Raw genomic sequence first — 20,170 nt, forward strand, 5'->3', positions numbered from 1 at the left:
GCTGAGGAATGTACAGAAAGTCTCCCCGCCCCCAGTATTAGGACTCCTCGCTAAAGACAAATTCCATAGGGTCAAACTGACATAAAGTTTCAGACTAGACAGCATCCTATGTGGGAAGATTTCTGTGCAGGAAAAAGAACTGACACAATCGATCTGGTTAAACATAGTCTTGGATATTTGTAGAGAAGGGGAGAGGAGAGGGGAGGTAGGATTGTTTAAGTAAAACGCAGTTTATAGCCCAACTGTGAGCTGCTGGCCTCTCTCCAAGAGATATAGAAAGTATACGTCGCAAAGAGCAAGGCTCTTTCACTAAACCCTTTAGGCTACACTCAAATCAATGGATTCTGTTTTCCGGTGAGATTGCTTCATTTCGTATTTATTGTTAGGCGATTCTACTCTTTAACAATGTTTCCCCCCCCCCACTTGAGTTGTAAGCATTGACTGACCGCTTCGGACACAGTGAGGGAACAGTGTAGTGAACGCCATGTTGAGGAGAATCTGGAGCCTTAACAGTAACTGATGGAAACAATATCTTTATCGGTGTTTTCGCAAGGTTTTTTTTTAGTCCAGACATATGTGTTTCTATTTACATGAAGGAGTTTCGTGCATGCTCCAAAACATCAAACATTTGGATGTGTTTTCTCCTCAGATCCTGTGTGATGACACCCTTCATCTCATTAGAAAATGGCGGTTTGTGCCCCCTCAAAACACATGCCAAGGAAGGTTTCTTTTCCACAGTAAATAACGAGTTAATACAAGCTGATGGACTATTACAATTTAACATATATGTAAGATAATATCTTTGGTATTTTTAAAAGAATTATAACAGGGGAGAAAATGTCGTTTTTATTCTCGTTTTCTCGTCACGTACACAGATTGTTCAAGCAAAAGCCAAAATCCTCGAAATTAATATGAGCAAGTTTACTCAAATCTATATCAAGAGTTACAGACAATATTATTTAAAGATGTGGATATTTTAAAGGAAATTATTGGAGTCTTTTTTTGATTAAAACAACTCTAAACAGCTATTAATAGCAGCCAAACATATGCCGTCATACTAGTGTTTTGTTTCACAAGTGGCCAGAACTATCCTTATATCTTTAGTCAAATGTTTGTTTAATTGCAAGTCATTTGATTCAATTATGCACAAGCTGCACAGTGTGTATAAGAAATAGCTTGACATTTGTTTTTATCTATCTGTATTTCAACAAAAAAATGTAGTTTTTTTTGTAATAAACTTGTTGATTTTTGTATTTTTGTGATCTTGAGATGACTGTAGTTTTTATTATTTTTGCTCAGATTAACACCACATGTTCAGGCAATACAAAAGAGCCTGATGAGACAGTCACATGAATATTTGCAGACTTGGTCACGCATTACATCTATAGCCTACTGTATGAATGCATGTATCTTTGTCTGTTGTATATGAATTATTCCCTCCTGTCTGCCTTCATCCATTAGTTACACTGTGATTTCTGTTGCTCTTGAAACACCTCAAAAGCAAATCTTTTTTTTTTAAAGCATGGATACAATCTTGTTTTCTAAAAGAAGAAAGAAACATTATTTGTTGTGCTTTAAGTTTTCACTCTTGTAATCTTACATTAGATTATGTGTATTGCAAAATAAAGTGCTGGACTGGATAACGTTGTCTCAAGTGGAAACATTTTTGTCTAAAATATAGCTTTTAATAGCTGTATGTGAATACTTGGGGGTAAAAATGTCAACTCAATCAACTCTTTTTTTATTGGTAATTACTGTCAGTAAAGAAATCCACATTATTTAATGTGGATTTAAATGTTATGGCAGAGTAATGAACTTTTCTGCTATCTGTGGATTGTCCCTTGTATTAAAATTAGAGAGGTACATGTGTACAAAACATTCATCACAAGTTTCAAACAGTTTTTAAATTGATAACGAAATATTGTATGTCGATACAAACCAGAAAAGACATTAAAACGCAGTGCTGGCACAGTGAAGAACTGTGCTGGCTGAATGTGGACACATTTCTTTAATATATAAACAGATTAATTCATTTAACCTCCTAAAAATGTAATTTTCCCAAAAATATCTTCTACTGACTAAAATCAAGAACTTTGGATTATTTTAAAGAACAAATGATAAAGAGGGTCAAGAGTTATTTCTTTTTGGACATCTGTACTATCAAACACTCTGATAAGTAAGATAAAGCAGCATGTGCTGTTAATGTTTCTTTTTTTAAGTGTAGCCTCATGTTTACTGCTCAGAACAACTCAGAGGTGGGGAATGTCTACACCCCCACCCGTCATCCTGTGGTCAAACCATACACAGTACATGAACATGTATGTTGCCTATTAACCTTCAGACATTGTCCTGCATGTTAGGAGTGTACCCTCCCACTTTTATTCTCAGAAATACAAGATAAAGCTGGAGGTTGCACCTGGTGTAGTAGACCTTTTAGGTTATTTATTACAAAACCTCCACAGTTAGACCATGTGAGAAAGTTGAGAAAAAGATGGAAGTAGTGGATTTTAAACAGAAGTATTTGTGATACGCTTCCTCCCAACAACTTTTGATATTCTGCTTTCTCTTAACTAGAAAATAATGTACTTGTAATCTATCTTTCTGAATGATTACTGAAAGATTACTACATTCGCTCCCCTTTAAGTCCCCTACTGGCAGGACACATTGTGACATTTCAGTGGAGACAAACAAAATGATATGAAGATACCGCCTCACATGCAACCATAAAGTCAGGTGCATTTTCTTCAAAATGTGGCTGCACTAGACTGAATTAGTCTACATTTGTTTCTGTTTACTTCTTTTATTACACAAACATGTAAAAGAAAATTGTGTCTGAAGGTATTTCAGCAATTGAAGTTCACTCAACATAAAAAGCGAAAGTGAAAATGAGTACACATGTATACAATACACATGCGACCAGGGCCTGGAGTGTGGACTCTTTATTGAGAAAGACAACACTTTGACCCTTGTATCCGTCCAGCTATAGTTGTTACCTTGAAACCTCTAGAATTATCTGAGTCGGTGTGAATAAACGCATAACTTCGAGGGGCCCCATGACTCGTCAGTGGTGAGTATCAACTTCATTTGAATAGAGTGCCTCATTATTGAGGCAAAGGTCTACTGATAAAGAGCCATCCATTGCTTCACGTTTGCTCGTGATTAGCCACTCTGCTTCGAGATCCCAAGTGTGTCCATGTTGGAACAAAAAAACAGATCACGTGTTGATGCAATCTGCAACATGCAGGAAAATGTGACAGGTAACAGTCTAATGTAGAACTAACTTGGCCTAGTTATCTTCACGCATACATTTATCTACTTATAAGTGAATCAGTCACATAAAGAAGGCAATGAATTCTGAGCAAAGCATAAGCGTTTTTTTTATTGTTTCTGCAACTATGTGCTGAAAATGCCCCAGAACACAATGCTCTGAATAATAGTCTCTTCTTCAATGTGAACTTTGTATCTTGTTATGAAAGCCACCTAATAAAAGCTTTGTAAGTTAGCTTTGCTTCATTGTTGTAGCCTGATGAGCGAAATCTCAACTTTTTTGGAGAATCTATCGGCGTTTCAAAGAGTCAAACGTCTTTGAATGTGTGTGAACATAAACTTGTAATGCACGTCTTTGTTCTGTGAAACTCTCCCAGCTCGTTTTCCCACCTCCACCCACTCAACTTAAAGCATTAACTCCCACCTGTACGACAAACGCTTCACTTTAATTTCATGCACATTAAGTCATAGAAACACATCACAAACTTTGGAGTTTTCATATATTTGTATTCCCATACAAATAAAACAACAACAATAAAAAAAAATTGTAATACATGATAATAAAACTCTGGAAAAACTCAAACGATGACTTCCTTGACTAAGAAAAAAATATACGAATGTGAGCAGAGAACCAACCACCGATTGCTGGGAACACTCAATTTTACAGCCAGATTTACCTGCTACTTACTTTTAAAAATCAGTTAGTGCGAGGTAACATTAATCTGTGGTCTTTTCTGTACATACAGAGTGGATTGTTACATTTATTTAATATTGGTTGTAAATTTAAGTGTCACCATTAATGACTAAAACCCAGTTTACTTTCCCGATCATGACAAGAACCACGTCAACAGTCATCAACAGTGTAAGGAAAAAAGGTATCATTCATTATGAAAGGAAGGATGCAAGTCTAAGAATGAAGCAAGAGTTGCAGAGTGGATGCATCAAAACGTCTAAAAAATTAAGACATCTATTGCATGTGAACAAGAACCATCTCAAAACTTAACAGCTCTGTTAATATAGACATGCCGATTCAAAATGTTGCCCTCAGAAACACCTTGACGAGTCACACACCATCAATCAATGGAGGGAAGCTGAACGTTGAAGGAGGAATCTTAGTATCGCCCTGCAAAAAAGGAAAAATAAGACGCATTAGCCCAAGTACATTACTAATAAAGTCAATCTGCTTTAATCAGTGATCAATATATACACACACGGCCGTTAAGATGAGCGTACTAAAAGAAGTGTGGATGCATTTAGGCAAGCTCTCTACTGTATGCATTTCTCTTGATACTTACGTGGGCTGTAGGAGCGAGACCGTGAGCGAGACCTGTATCGATTGTAGTAGGGTGATGGAGAGCGCCTGCGACTGCAAAGAAGATGTAATACATTTACTCCCACGTAACAATGCAACACTGACTTTGTATTTACAAATTATTTCTCACTTGTACCTATAATCGTACTCTTCATATCTGTCGTAGCGCTCATAGCCGCGGTCATAATGAGAGTCTCTCCCTCTCCTGCTGCTTCCGCTTCCACCACTGCTGCCTCCCTCTCGACCTCCTTCTCGGCCTCCCTCACGGCCTCCCTCTCTGCCACCGCCGCCTCCTCCACTGCTGCTGCCGCCACCACTGCCACCACCATTGCTGTTGAAATAAGGGAAAACAAGGCCATGAAGTCCGGACGTGTGTTGAGAAAATACAGCACCATGTCCAAAAATGATATAAATTGTTACAAATCAGGAATGTTTCAGGAAAGGATACAAATAATTATAAAAAGGGGTGTAAGCTCTGACCTCAGAACATCACAACACTACCACTTATTTCCAATATTCAAGAACTTTATGCAAGCACAATGAACTCTCAGTAGCGTCAGCCTCAAAAGGGGCACTGTATTAAAAACCTCACACATTTCTAAGGAATAAATAAAGCACGAATGAGATAAGAGTACAAGATATAGGCAATATGAAGTAACAAGTTGGCAAAAGATGCAGTATAACAGACATGAAGTGATGTGCATTGGGGTGTTTACTCCTGATTATGTACATTTATGCTTCAACCATTTGATAAATATTTAATTCCACATTAAGGAAACTGATATGAAAGACTTGATAATAGTGTTGCTCTTACTGAGTTGGTCGACCCATGTAGATTCCTGGTGTGGGGGTATGAGCACGTTTAGTAATGGAATAGTCCACTCTGATGCGCCTCCCGTCCAGCTCCATGCCATTGGCTCGCTCCATTGCCTAAGAAATACAAAGATATTATTAGAACATTGTAAGCTTTTATGTACAAATCATTGATTTCACAAAAGGCCCACCTACATTACATTTAACCCCCTTGCTTTGAGAGTGAGGGAATTTGTGGCAAGGCCGACACCTAGTGGCGCACTTATGTAGTCACACCCAAGTTTAAAAAGGTGAGGCTTTATATTTGAACCTGAATGTACAATTACTATTAAAGCAAAGTCCCAAACAATATGTAGTTGACCATATATGCATGTAATTATTCAATATTAATCTTCACTCCTGCTTTTCAGGACCTACTTCCATGACACTTTTCATTCAAGACCTCTAATTAGGGGAATATTTTACACTTTTAAACACCAGATAAATGTAATCAACCACATTACAAGCCAGGACTGACGATCATTAGGCATCAAACCACTAAACAAAACCACTAAACAAAACCTCTAAACAAAACCCCAAACGTCTCTCATACCTCTTTGGAATCATCAATTCTCTCGAAGTAAACGAAGGCAAAGCCACGGGAGCGACCTGTCCGCTGGTCGTACACCACATTGACCCCTGCCAGAGGACCGTAGCGTGAAAACACCTCCCTTAGGTCGCGCTCTGTGGTGTACAGGCTCAAGCCAAACACCCCCAAACATGTGCTGGGGTCAGGGTTTGCCTGGAAGGGTAAACAAAAGAATGAGTGTTGATGATTGTGTGGTTTACCGCATCTACCATCGAGTGATTTGCATACAAAATCCAACTGCTGGATTTAGTATGCAGAAAATGCTCGTTCATACACACAGCAGCATTTTACACGTTTATTCACTGGGCACAAAGACTGTATAGGTATATCTTTGCACATCCTAAGCATAGAAATATCATCGATGTAGTCATTTAGAACTTTAAAAAAACCTCCATATTTGTGGCTTCAGATCGGTTCTCACGGTTTAGGGAAATTGCATCGGATACGTTCTCTAACATTATGACTGGCTTTCAACTGAGGCAGTTGTTGAGTTACTACTAAGAGGTAGGAATCTATGTACATTTTAAACAACGGGTCACCAAAACGTTTTCCTCCAGACATTCAGCTGTACCCTTAAAAGGGATAGTTTGGATGTTTTGAAGTGGGGTTGTATGATGTACTTGGCTAAACAAACAGGAGTTATCGCACGGGAGCAATGTACTGTATTAGACCGGGACCGCAGCGACGCATATTTTAGCCACCCAAATATCCAATTTAAGTGAACGCTATATTGAGAATATTTGCACTGCTTTATCGTGCCATCAAACAGCCCTTTCAGACAGGGAACTGAAGCCACAATATCTATCCAGCCATGCCCTCTTCAAAGACACCAGAGTCCTTTGAAATAAAACGGTAATTTTACCTTGCAGACCAGACCAGCTGCTTCAAAATCGGTTAGTTTTTTTTTTTTGTGACTTTGGCAAGTTCAAATTCTCCAAACTCACACAATAACACAAACAAACTAACCGATTGAGGCAGCAACTCTGATCTGCGAGGTAAGATTACTGTCAAAAAAAGGAGTACGTGTCTGGCTTTGTCGAGAGCATAGATAATGGCTTCAGTTCCCTGCTGGAAATGGCGTGTGTAGCAGTCTTATGGCAAGGTGAAGCGCTCAAAATGTTCTAAATGTAACGCTCACGTAAACCGATATAGATTATATATTTGGGGTGCTACAGTGTGTTTTTTCGACGTCCACAGCCGTACATTGCTGAAATTGCTTCTGTGCGATAACAACCGTCTTCTTCTCCAAACTGGGGGCGTGCCTACCGTCACACATAGCTATTACAGTGACGATGGATAAGTGCCTCATAAAACCCTGCTTCAAAACATCTGAACTAACTCTTTAAACAGTTTTCAAAAAGGAAACTCCTGGATGAATTAAACAAGTCCAAACTCATTTCACTTGCCTATCGTTTGCTTTCTAAATCTCACTTAATTCCTGCTTTGTAACATCACATGCAAAGTACTTCTTAAAGCAGCTGCTATCTAACACTACCTGCAATGATTTATTACCAATCATCAAGGTTTCAACGCATTTCCCTTAGCAGGAGCAAAACTTTCGCGCTTCCTTGCAAAAATATCAGCCACATTGTTGAAAGAAAGTTTTAGAATGTAACTTAAGTATACATATTTAGTATGCTTTCTAAACATTTACATATTGCTAGTTATTGTCATGATTTAACCCGTACAGCACATTATAACTAAAATACACCTGAAATCATAAACGTACTGTATTAATGCAACTTAATGAACATGCACATATTTAAATACTAATGAAACAAAGTAATTAAAGTTCTTTATGATCTATATTAGGTTATATTTATGGCGTTATTCCTCATCCAGGGGATCAGCACCTTGACCCACACACAAGCATTACATTGCTCAAAATGTGTTGAAAGGTCTACATACCCTCACGTCACCATCTGCGCCTTGACTGTTTGCTTCTTTTGGGAAGTCGTGGCTCTGTTGATATAATGAAAGGAAAATAAAAAGGGTTATTTTATGTGCGTGTTCTCACAGCATTAACCACAATCATTCCACTTCCACTTCATTATGATAAATTCACTTCTCTTGACTTTAAACGGTGACTTAAACAGTCAACTCAAAACCATGTAGAAAAAGATTTAAGCACATTTAAGTCATTTTGCTTGCTATAACCACTCGGATTGGTCAAAATAAAAAGAGACAAAGTACTGAAATAACGAGATACTAAAAAGGAAAACAGTTCTGAGATTAGCTTGATGCTTGTGAAAGCTTGCATCCTCTTTAAATCCGAGTTTCAAAGTCTCAATTTCACTTCAATATTTTTTGATTTACAAGTAGGCACGGGTCAATATGAACATTTCATGTTATGATTATCCTGGCCAAAATAATTGCAATTCACAATAATTATCACATGCACACGCTACCTTACATTTAGTTTCACTCCCGTGAGGGTGTTTACCATTATCTCAATCATGAAAATTCCCCACAATCATCTTATTGTGAGAGTTTATGGCAATCCACGATAAAATCCTATATAATCCCAGTCACAGCTACAAATTCCTTCTCAAAGAAAATCTCTTCCCAGAACATTTCGAGCGTTGTTTTCACTACATAACAGGTCATACAGAATATGCTCATTCAGATCTCATCACATTTACCTTGCTGCCAGTGGGACGGCGGCGGCTTGACATAGGGGAAGTGCTCTGGCTCTTCTTGCGGCGGTACTCGGTGCTGTAGGAGCGAGAGCGGGACTTCCTCCGGTGGGAATAGGAGCGAGAGCGTGAGCGGCTATAGCGGCGATTTGAGTGCCGCCTAGAACGAGACCTGAAAAAGGATGCAGCAGATGAATAGTCAGATGACCATCGGTGACAGAAAATAGAAAGAAATGGAAGCGTCAAAGCTCCCTGTAACTGAGTAACATATTTTGGCCCCTAATATGCATTTATTTGGTTGTAATATGATGCGATCACAGTATCGCAAGCATGTTAATAAAATGACAACAACGTACCTAGATTTTGACCGAGAGCGGGATCTGGACTCTGAGCGTTTTGAGGCTCGGGCTGGGCTCTGGGAGCCGGACCTGCTCTCCGTCTTGACTCGAGCTGGACTCCCACGATCCGATTTAGACGGGGAGCGTGACCCCTATAGCCATAGCAGAATGTTAACAAATATTTCATGGACAGATAATTGTATTTCTTTATTCAGAAAAACAATTAAGCACAGAGTAGTGAGATGTAGTAGAGTATGTTGGGCACATACAGTACATCTGTCTAACATGTACAGCCTATGTACTGTGGAGGAAAGGGTTAGTAATCTTATAATCTCAATTAATATATATTTGGTCTACAATGTGGCCTATCATTAACCATATGTATCAAATGTACATGACAGGTCTATTTCCATGTCCACCTGGGCCATCAAGGGAAAAATAAGACATGCATTGTCATGTTATAAAAAGAGAGCATGGTAAAGAAAAGACATTTGTGACACAAACAGTATATTTACTTAACCTAGGGACACATTCATTCTTCCAGATTCTTTACACGCTACTCCCTTTTCTCAGGATTTCTATCCTTCTTCGTTCTTCTTTTTTCAGTTTTCTCATTTTCTGATTCCAGGTCTGTTTTTCCTCTCTTCCACCCAAACTGAAACCAGTTTCATTTTAGCCATTACACTGCAAGCGCTTCTATCTGACACCATTCTTCCGTCACATTTTCTCCCTTTCCACTTCTATGTTCTGCTCTGTACATGTTTTCATTAGCCTTCTTTTATCTTGAATTTTTTCTTCATCATTCTTGGATAAAACTCTTCAAATCCTTCACGATCAATAACCTTAATGAAAAAAGAACATTCAATAAAATTAAGATCATAGGTTTAAGAAAAATAGAATAATTTAAATAAAATAAAAAGGAACACTGAATGCAGTACAATTACATTGTTGCTACATTAAGTTTTAATATTCCAGAAATTATGTAAATGGAAAAAGTAACAATTTAAGCTACATGGTTACAAGTTAAGATCTTAAATATATGTTGTAGCAGGTTTTTTTTTTGCTAAATAAGAGCAAGAAAGCAGGGAAGGAAGAGATGCTTAGGACTAAAGTTACCTCTAATAACATTGAATGCTAGATCAGGAAAAACAAATATTAAGGTTGCCAATGTGTGGCTGGAGCAGTGATATCCGCACAAAAACGACGATATACAAACGTCGTAGATAGCTCGTATTTATTGTCTAAGCAAAGGAAACAGGTGAAATACATTCAACTGACAACGCAAACAATAGGAACAACTGCAAATGCTAAAGGTCTAACCACGTTTATTTTTAAGCTAACGGTAACTAGCATGCTAGCTAAAGGCGGCTGTTTGGAGCCTTTTTGCTAGCACAGGAGCCGTTCATGTATAAATTACTGTCGAGCATTGTTGACTTGATGCAAATCCAGAACACTCTGGCTCTTAGGTAACGTTAGCAAACAAAGCATGTAACGTCAACGGTATGCTTTTAAGTTAGCATTGGCTAAAAGTTAGGCGTTACATTAGCTACATTCGTGGTGATTTAGCCTAATGTTCTTAATCGACAGCCACACGGAAGGAACAGGAAGAAAAGAAAGACAGATATTTTATATCATTCGATGTCATTACTTACCCGTCCCTCATAATTTCCATCCTCAACGTCACTCATTGTTCAATATAGCTAATGCAACCGCGTATTTTGATAGCAATAAACTGCAATGAGGGTTTTATTCGGGCCGCTTATTAGCAAGAAGATGGCGCGCGAGCTGGCTGGGTGGTATGTTTATGTACTGCAGAATCCGACGTCACTTCCTGTCTCGTCCTCCACGCCCCAACATAAACAGGGTACTTGAACGTCTCATAAACTTTTTCAATGGTCCCCCATTATGATCAGCATGGGAATTTGCAATCCCACAGCATACAAATCCCCCTGCTACAAGTAAAAGTACTATGGAGAATGACACGATTCAGTGTTATATATGTCATATTTACATACATATATAATGCCGTTCTGGTGACCTAAATGCTAAAACATACAATTGAACTAACACCTCTATGACAGTCTCAACAGTATTGTACAGGTGTACCCAATAAAGTGGCCACTGAGTGTATGTGTTATTGAAATAATATTAGGTAGCCAATTGTTTTTAGAATAGATCATATTTTATAAACTGACCATTTTCTTAAGTTAAATCATTCTCTGCAAAGTATTGACAACTGTCAAGATGTTACTTTCCACCATAGTAGACATGGTTTGGCTGGTAAATCATAACATCAAATCCCGCAGGGTTTTGCAGTGTGGTCAGTAAAACTTAACTGAAAGTTCATCTTTATATTATATTCACGTACACATTCCCTCCCCCATCAAGGAGAGTGCCGTCTTTGTAAACCACTGGCTGAATATTTTTTATAAAAGCAAATAAATCTGGATTCATTGTCTTGTTAGGTACATGATCTCCTGTATTACACTATGCCCGCTTTTTCCCCCCATCACATTTAATACATAGCAATAATATTGATTTAAATGAGGGTAGAGTATTTTTTCCATAATGTCAATTTATTAATGAAGCTATCTCACAGCAGCTGACTGGCTCAACATCTTTTCAACTTCAGCATTATGAAGCAAAATACATTTATGGCATTACTCAATGCAGAAATAGTCATAACACAGTTTAGTCTAAAGGCCTTCATATATAGTTAAGTCTCTAATGTGTAAGCAACATTATTAAAAAATGTATGCCTCCCACATTGACTTTGTCTCATACAATCCTCAAGTAGTATCAATGAAAGTATTGCCCACTTTTCTTCCCGCACAAACCTATCACGTTAATGAGCTTCATGATGTGCAAACTAAAGATCTTCTTTCTATGGACAGGTGCCAGAGCTTCTTAGTATTATGGTAATGATACGCAGAAGAATTGATATTCCAGAGCATGACGTCTCACATCCTAAAAATATCCCTTAAGTCAAAGTTGAATGAGCCCAGTATTTTTAGAAAATCTCTATAGAGTCACAGTGCAACATGAACCCTGAACATGTGTAAGCAGTAGGTCAGTCATCTTAACAGCACGAAAGGGCTGAAGACTGACTACACAGTACATTCAATCTGCTACACACCTAAATTAAAACATTTCTCAACACTGGGCAAGGGAACCTTTGGATTTAAACTGAGACAAAGCACACACACACGCTCTGGTTAACATTGGCAAATAGGAATCATCCATTCATATTCTGCATAAACCTCAAACTGTCTTAACAGCAACTGTATATACACAATTATCCTGCCTGCAGATGGAGTGCAAATATAACATTCTTTGGATTATCTCTTACAGGCGAACTATACAGTTTGAAATATTCTTAAGACTATGTGTAAGCTTAAAGTAGAATCTTCTTCATACAGTAATTAGCAACTGCACCAGCTAAAACCTACAAAACAGCTATTCCTAACTATTTACTAACGAGTGTACTGTTTAGGTCAGCATTTTGATATATTGAAGCAGTATTGTAAAACAGTATACAATTTAGATAGGGGAGCATTTCAAGCTATTTTTATGATAAAGCGTATGAGAATCTGGTTCAGTTCCAAGAGTATTTATACCTCTCTGCATTTGCTAAAACAGTCATAAGATTCAAATATGGCATTATTCAAAAAAATGCTAAAAATCTATCTAAACCAAAGAAAATCAGCAATGCAAATATAAAAAATGTGCTGGATAGTCCTGGTAAAAAATAAATAAAATATCAGCATAAGATAGGACAGAGCCTAAAGAAGTCCTTCTTCTTCCCTCCGAGTTGGCCGAACATTTCTGAGAAGCATCCCAAATTTAATTTTTCTAGATGTCCATGTCTCCCTATTGCTTTTCATTCGTCTGATGTTGTAACATCAGTGATAAATGCTGGAAAAGTGTGATGTGCTAAAAAACAAAAACTAGACTATGCTCCATGATGTGGCCGAGGCCTATTAGGGATGTGTGGGTGAAGGCGGGACATCCCTGGGTGGCTGTCAGCTGTCTCCTGCTTTGAGGATTTCTGTAGGGCAGCTGCAGCAGAGGCAAGGACGCCCCCTGCTGTGTGGGAGGTGTTAGTGGACGAGGCATTGACAGCCAACTCAATTTTACCCTCCAGTTTGACCAGCCGTGTCAAAATGTCGTCCAGCAGCACAGCGATAGTCCTCTTCAGATCAGCTGTGTGTGCATGTGAGAGGGGAAGAGAAGGAGGGAAAAACAAACACAAGGAAGAAAATAAATCAATGCTTTTTTGACAACTATGAAATAAATAAATCATACAGGAGTAAGCAAGATATTGCAGCTTTCTCTTCAATGCTTACCATAACCAGCCATGGAGGTTCCCTGCGGCCCACCTGGTGCATTCTGGTTCTCCTCTGTCAGGACCTTGACGTATCGCCGGCTGAGCTCAAGGATCTGCTCACGTAGCTCGACGCTGCTCTGATGGCGAGGCTGCTGCACAGTGTAGCGCAGCAGCATAAGTCCCCACGCCAGGCCGAATACCATCAGCAGCACACTCAGCTTCTGGGACATGTTCCTCCGCAGGAGTGCACCCAGCATGGTACTGGGGTGGCGAAGGGAAGGGGAGCTGCAGAGGCCTGGTCTAAGACTGAAGGTCTTTTCTTGGGTGTGGATGTAGCAATAAATCGATAGGGTGATATTTACTGTATTCCTGCAGGGAAATTCTCTTTTCTGCTCTCCGTATCTAGAGAGAGGCCAGTGTTCAAAGTCCACTGCAAAGAATTCCTAGAGCTGGAATAGATTCAGTGCCTCGCTCAAGTAAACTCCAGCAGCACACATGCGTGCATTATACCCGTACAGCCGAAGAAGTTTCTCTAATCACTAAAGGCATCCTGCCCTTCTAAAAAGGAGATGAGAAACAACAGCAGAGGCTAGAAGGTGACACCAGAAGGAAGCTGACGCCCACACCGGCAGTCAGGGGTTTTTGGAAAGGTACGTTGGTTGCAAGATGTCCAACACCAAATCACAAATGCAGACTGGGCGTTCAGGTAGGGGGTCCGCAGGCATTGTTGACTGTTGGAAAAGTATACAAGGATAGACAGGAGAGAGAAAATTAACAACAAGAAAAATCTTTTAGAGATTATCTAACAGAGATCATTCAAATCTTTTTTTGTATGATGCTTTAAGTAATAATCTTGAAGATTTTAAATAAAATAAATGTCTCTTTAAGTCAATATCTATCGCCGATTGAGACAAACACAATAGTGATTGAGCCTATGACCCACTAATGAAAGTATTGCAATATTTATATATTTGGAGTATTACAAACTGGGTGGCGACATTCCCCGAAAAACAAAATGCTGTATTAAAGTTACTGCTAATGCAAACTAAACATGTCCTACTGCAGCAGCTTCACAATAAACTGGCGTAACAAGAGTTGACTTTTATTATGAAGTAGTCACAGGAAATGCAATGCATTTGTCAGTGAGCTTGACACTGACAACTATCGTTCATCAAAAATGCTACTACAAAACAAGAAAACGATCATTTTATTTCATATTGCAGGGAGTAATGTAACAGCAGCCACACTGAGCTGTTCGATGAAGAGCTGTAGGTGACAGGCTACCCAACGCCAAATCCTCAGTAAGGTAAACTACTACTTTCACTTGCGTTGTTTACAGACTCATGCTAAGTACAGCATGAAATCAGATCACAGTTGCTCACAGAGTGATAGGAAAAAGCCAATTATTGCCTTGACTTCTTTATTAAAACAACAATAGCTTGTTTTGCTGCCCCGAATTATTCTGGGACTAGTAGTATTTGCCATCACCACCAGTAAATAGGGTCTTGCCAGATCAACCAGGACGGAAATCTTACGTCACGAATTGGGAAAATAATGACATTCTACTGAATACCAAAAACCACTTAAAAGGGTAATTTCTGTAGCACTCCTGTAGCTTCTTCAAAGTCCTGTTGAGCATTGTGGTTATTATCCATAATGACTGATTTCTGGGTGGATAAATGCACTAAGACTTTCCAACAGACAAACAAACGTCACATCATTTGGCTATTATTAAAGCGCATTCATTAACAAATGTTTTTCAGCCCAGAAAACTGATTACCAGTTTAGATTTCATGGGATTCACTTTGCAGCTCCAGAGACACAGCAACAGACAGAAGCACAGAGGGCATTCAGCCTCTAATCCCACCTCCACAATGGATATTTGACTAACAAATAGCCTGCAAGTGCACATTTCACATGCAGAGGAAATTAGGCGATCATTCATCAGTTTCACAAAGTTCATTCTCTGTGCCTTCTCTCTCTTGGGTGTGGTTGTGTCACTTCCTATTGACAGTGACTGAGGGAATAAATTATGAAAAGAAAGGTAACAGAATCTGTTTAGCGATGCTTCCCAGTGTCCACACACACACACACACACACACACACACACACACACACACACACACACACACACACACACACACACACACACACACACACACACACACACACACACACACACACCCTATGACCTGGACGCTATTGTGGAACAGCAGGCACGTAGAGAGGAAACAGAAACTGTACATTTGAAAGAAAACAACACACCAAATGCATGATACACAGGGACCTTATGCATAATATTTAGGCTGGAGTGAACTTTCTGTGGAAGGTACCGTGGGAACAGATATATAAAAATAAACCACCAGGATGATTTTCTGTGCCTTCCGTATGTCCAGCAACAGATCACATCCATCTGCCTTAATTCTAAAGCTGACACTTGATAAAAACCAGCAGAGTTTTGGCATTCAGCCGCTGTCCTGTCTTTACTGTCATGTCAGACTATTCATCTGAGATCGTTATTGTTCCATGGAAAGGCACACCATTTAGCCTTTAGACAATGAATGGTCCACTTGATTGAAGGACTGTTTAGATATAGTGTACCCTAATGGGAGTGTTGACAATGATAAGGCACACAGTATCAGTCAAAATACCTAATCTAGAGGTTAAATACTGACCAAGACTGCTGTTATATTGTGTTTCAACAGCTGGCAGGATGGGTAAAACATAATCAGTTCAGAATATAAACTGAAAATTGAAATGTCAACAATGTTAGGGTGGAGGAGATGATAGATATGAGGACTTAAGATATTGTGCATACAACACTGTAACTTTGATTAAACACACACAGAGTGCTAGTTTCAAACCAGATTGACAACTTTGCAATTATTGATTTCCTAAACTTGTAATTATGATTACACAACGTCAAGTTGCATACGTGCACACGGAAAGTAAACTAACGAAAAATGAAATATGCACTATTTTCTGATACTTAGTTTGAAGACGTTTTCACCTAAAATATTTTAAAAATTATTGTTAGCAGCCGCTCAAGCTCAGTTGAAGCTATTTCCAACTCCACTTGTATGTTAGCTCGATATGTTAGGTCGCACCGATCAAACTTGACCGTTAACAAAAAGGATAACTATTTTCTGCAAATGTAGCAAATAACATCAAAAACAGATCATTTACCCCAGTGTGTTGTCTGAGAAGCTATCTTGAGGTTCAAGCAGGAATTAACAGGCTCCAGAGGATCAGAGACGATGCGACTGAGAGCTCCAGCTGCTACCTCTGGCTGATACTGAATGATACTTGTTGTTCCCGTGGTGCCGTGGTTGTCCCTGGGGGAAATATCCAGAGAAGCCCGCGGTCTCCGTTGAAAAGGTTAGCTGCCAAGCTTTGTGTTGTGGTGTCAGTTCACTCTGTCAGTCATTTCGGCTTCTTCCAGGGTCCAGAAATCGACATGGTCCTAGCAAGCAAAAGTCGGTAGCTAGAACTCCAAGCATGCAACTGTGCAGACTGTCATGGTTCCCCTGAACTCTACCGCGTGCGTCATTACTACTGCATTGTGGGAAATGTATTCATACTGCTCGTTCTCTCTCGAATTTGACACAAGAAAAGGAAAGAAAACATACGTAGTAATTAAGTGCAGTTAAACCGCTAAACTGCAGTTAATCCGTTTTCAGTTCATATAGTTAGCGCTAACTAAATATGAGCTAAAGTTTGTGGAAACATGGCGTTCAGGGTGTTAGCTAAGCTAAGCTACATAAATGCTAATGTTAAAGTTAGCTTGCTTAATTTGAGTTTAGTTATATGGTAACTAAGTTGTTCTCTCCCTGTGTGTGTGTGTGTGTGTGTGTGTGTGTGTTTGTATGTGTGTAGTTCACTTTGCAACCGTTAGAGGGAATTCTACAAACATTTCCATGGCAACTAATGTGGTAAACAGTAGTTGTTTTCTTTGCCACGGCTATCTGTTGTAAGTTTTTTTGACAATGGAGACGATATGTGTCGATAAATCAGCTTTACAAGCAGTAGATGACTACTGCAAGTACAGAAGGTTTGTCTCAACGTTACGCTGTATGCTTTTAACTCCTCACTAATTAACTAAGTGACAACTAGCTAATGCTAACCAACTACAGATGAAGTAAACAGCTAAAGTACAATACAAATGCTAAAATAACCCTTTGTTATAGACAGGTCAGCTCATTGTATTTGTAAGTTATCAACCAAAATCTTTACTGTTTCTATTTTATTTTTCAGGATTGTTGGTGATGATGATGGAGGAAAACTGTTCTCTCCAAAGGAATATGAGGAGTACAAGAGGAAAGTGCTCCCTCAACGACTGAAAAACAGGCTGTATGTGAGCTTTGGGGTTCCAGGAGGTATCGACTGCAAACTCATCGGTCCTGAGACACAGTGCTTCTGTACACATAGGTAGTACAATATAAGACATGAAATCAGACTTCCTTCTACCCTACGCACCACCACACGCACAAACATAAATAAACACATTTGTGAATAATATAATTGTGTCCAGGTACAAGCAACATAAGACTGACTTTGAAGTGGTTCCCTCTGAGCGACCCCTGGCCCTACCATGTCAGGTCAGAGGATGTCATTGTTCTGCTTACCAGCATGTTCCCCAGATTGGACCAAATCCTGTCCGCTGCAGGTGTAAACACTTTCCTCAGGATCACAGTGAAGCTACTGGCCACTTGTGCAAAAAGTGTGAGTCTGAAATCGCTACATTTAAATACAGTAGTTAGAATGATATATACCGTTAATGTTGATTTTCACATACTTGTTTCCTTATAACACGTTTTTCAGGCAGTTCCTGTTCTGGGTTTAAGAGCACATTCAGCTGTAGGTGTGGCCAGCCTAGCTCTTCCCATCAGACCCTGGTGAGTAGAGTCAAACATCATCAGAACTTTTGTGTAAAAAGCTAAAAAATAAAAAGGGTTAGGGTTATTTTAAAGGCTAATGCTAGATATATTGCTACCATTTGTCCACAGACAAGTTGCACACTTTGAACTCAATTCACTTTTTTTTGTAGGTTGAGACAAAACTAGAGAGGGAGGCACGTGGTCAGCCCATCGGCAAAGATGTCCCTTATGCTGCCATGGGGGGGCTGACAGGGTTCAGCTCCTTGTTGGATGGGTATCTCGCTTTGGAAGCCAGCGGCTCAGGTGAGAACCAGATATAGGCTACATCCTATTTAATGTGCAACGGAAAGCTGCAGCAGAGAGATCGATTTTAAACGTGTGGAACAACATTCCATGCACTTGTAGTCAGTGTAGCCCCCAGCAAGAACAACTGCAAGCAATTTTTGACATTCTTTTGCTTTTTTTTTTGTCAGTTGAGTCAGTGTTTTGGTGATCCGGCCTTTGTTAAAGTGTTGGAGAGTTGTGGAGATTTGTGTGGATAAATTGCACTTCTGGTGAAGAAAGTTCCCTTAAGATGCATGTGAGGGCAGCAAAGAGCAGCGCAGCATCAATCTGCAGAGTCGAGATATCTTCAGGTCAAAAATGTATCCCGTACCCATCAGATTTTTATTACCACATTACATTTGTAGAATAGAGTTTGCAAAAATTCACTCATTTCATATTGTTGAGAGATTAGTTCAGATTGACTTATTTTAAGACATACGTTCAGTATATAGGATGATCACACAGAGGTCCTTATCTTACATACATGAAGTGTGCATGTAAGGAGAACATTTAGTTATAATGTAAAGGTGTAATTAATGGATGTTCAGCATGCTAAGTGAAGTTTGAAAATGCCTTAAGACTTGACTTATAAATTGACTGGACTAAATCATTTTTACCTGACAACCCTTGAAATATAATCAATGTTTTTTATGTGCAACATGAATTGCAACCGTCGTTTATCATGCATGATTTAATTTTCTATTGACTGAATACTCTACGATTTAGCATTTGCTTCGCACACACAGTGGCACTGAATTAAGGGTTTGAAATCTCACTTTCAAATGTCACAGACATTGAACGTAGCCACCATAACGTAATTAATTGGGACTTAATTGGGACTAAGGAATCTTTAGGTTGAATTTCTAATAAATACATTTTATATTCATCAGTTACTGTAAATAAATGCATTGTATGAAATATAAGCCTTTACTTGTAACAGCATATTTGCTTCCGATTCCTGGTACAGTTAATGAACAAAACATATTAAAAAAAGAAATGTCATACTTGCGAGGTACACATCATTCACTGCTGGTATCCGTCACGTGATTTTCATAATCTCTGCCGTATGGTTTTCAGATCGGGACGGAGAAGATGGCTGCCAGCGGGGATGCCCTGCTGCAAGGATCAAAGAAACGTCTACCAAAGCATCCGGCTCTATTTCCTGTAAGAGAGGGACCGATAAACTGTGAAATGCAACATTCTTCTCAGAGTCCATCCGTCAAACCGTCCATTCAAATACTGGAGAATATTTACCATAACAAATAAATCATGATTAATCTTATCCTCAGTTTAAGAACATTTTTCACAGCTAAACAATTTTCTTTTGCTGAGAAGTTTCTGTCTTTGTCAGTGTCGGGGGGCATAACCGCAGTGATTAAATCCCATATTACAACTAAACAATTAACTGACGATACTTGATCTCATCAGAGTGTGGGGAGCGTTACTATGATGGTCCAGATTTCCAAGTGTGACTCAGTTGTTTGGTAACTTTTATGACACATGACGGTTTGACAGAGCCTGAATACATACTCAAGATGAACTAATGGTGGATTTATCACATTAGGAAGTAAAGCATAGTTAGGAGATCTTATCTGTTATTATCTGTATTCTTGCTGCCATGTGAGCTGTAGAAATACCATACATGAAC

General features: G+C 39.1%; 3 protein-coding genes across 4 annotated transcripts; 1 reads left to right on the top strand and 2 right to left on the bottom strand.

Annotated features, from left to right (window-relative positions):
- Positions 1–3,694: 3,694 nt before the first annotated feature.
- On the bottom strand, positions 3,695–10,805 carry tra2a (transformer 2 alpha homolog). Its single transcript, XM_029443351.1, has 9 exons — positions 10,647–10,805; positions 9,013–9,146; positions 8,663–8,828; positions 7,929–7,982; positions 5,985–6,173; positions 5,394–5,509; positions 4,716–4,910; positions 4,563–4,633; positions 3,695–4,390 (listed from the first exon to the last, which is right to left on the bottom strand). The coding sequence occupies exons 1-9, from the start codon at positions 10,680–10,682 to the stop codon at positions 4,380–4,382; spliced, it is 972 nt and encodes a 323-aa protein (XP_029299211.1). The 5' UTR covers positions 10,683–10,805; the 3' UTR covers positions 3,695–4,379.
- Positions 10,806–11,549: 744 nt separating this feature from the next.
- ccdc126 (coiled-coil domain containing 126) lies at positions 11,550–16,898 on the bottom strand. The gene is made up of 3 exons (XM_029443551.1): positions 16,508–16,898; positions 13,341–14,052; positions 11,550–13,197 (listed from the first exon to the last, which is right to left on the bottom strand). The coding sequence occupies exons 2-3, from the start codon at positions 13,576–13,578 to the stop codon at positions 12,947–12,949; spliced, it is 489 nt and encodes a 162-aa protein (XP_029299411.1). The 5' UTR covers positions 13,579–14,052; positions 16,508–16,898; the 3' UTR covers positions 11,550–12,946.
- On the top strand, positions 16,842–19,935 carry fam221a (family with sequence similarity 221 member A). 2 transcript variants are annotated; one of them, XM_029443549.1, is made up of 7 exons: positions 16,842–16,862; positions 17,198–17,372; positions 17,576–17,749; positions 17,853–18,043; positions 18,143–18,216; positions 18,369–18,501; positions 19,600–19,935. In XM_029443549.1, the coding sequence occupies exons 2-7, from the start codon at positions 17,308–17,310 to the stop codon at positions 19,710–19,712; spliced, it is 750 nt and encodes a 249-aa protein (XP_029299409.1). In that variant the 5' UTR covers positions 16,842–16,862; positions 17,198–17,307; the 3' UTR covers positions 19,713–19,935. The 2 variants fall into 2 exon arrangements, with proteins under 2 accessions (XP_029299409.1, XP_029299410.1); XM_029443550.1 differs by lacking the exon at positions 16,842–16,862 and having other exon boundaries at positions 16,917–17,253.
- The last annotated feature ends 235 nt before the right edge of the window (positions 19,936–20,170 follow it).

The sequence above is a fragment of the Cottoperca gobio genome, chromosome 11, assembly GCF_900634415.1.
Source record: "Cottoperca gobio chromosome 11, fCotGob3.1, whole genome shotgun sequence".
Lineage (NCBI taxonomy): Eukaryota > Metazoa > Chordata > Actinopteri > Perciformes > Bovichtidae > Cottoperca > Cottoperca gobio.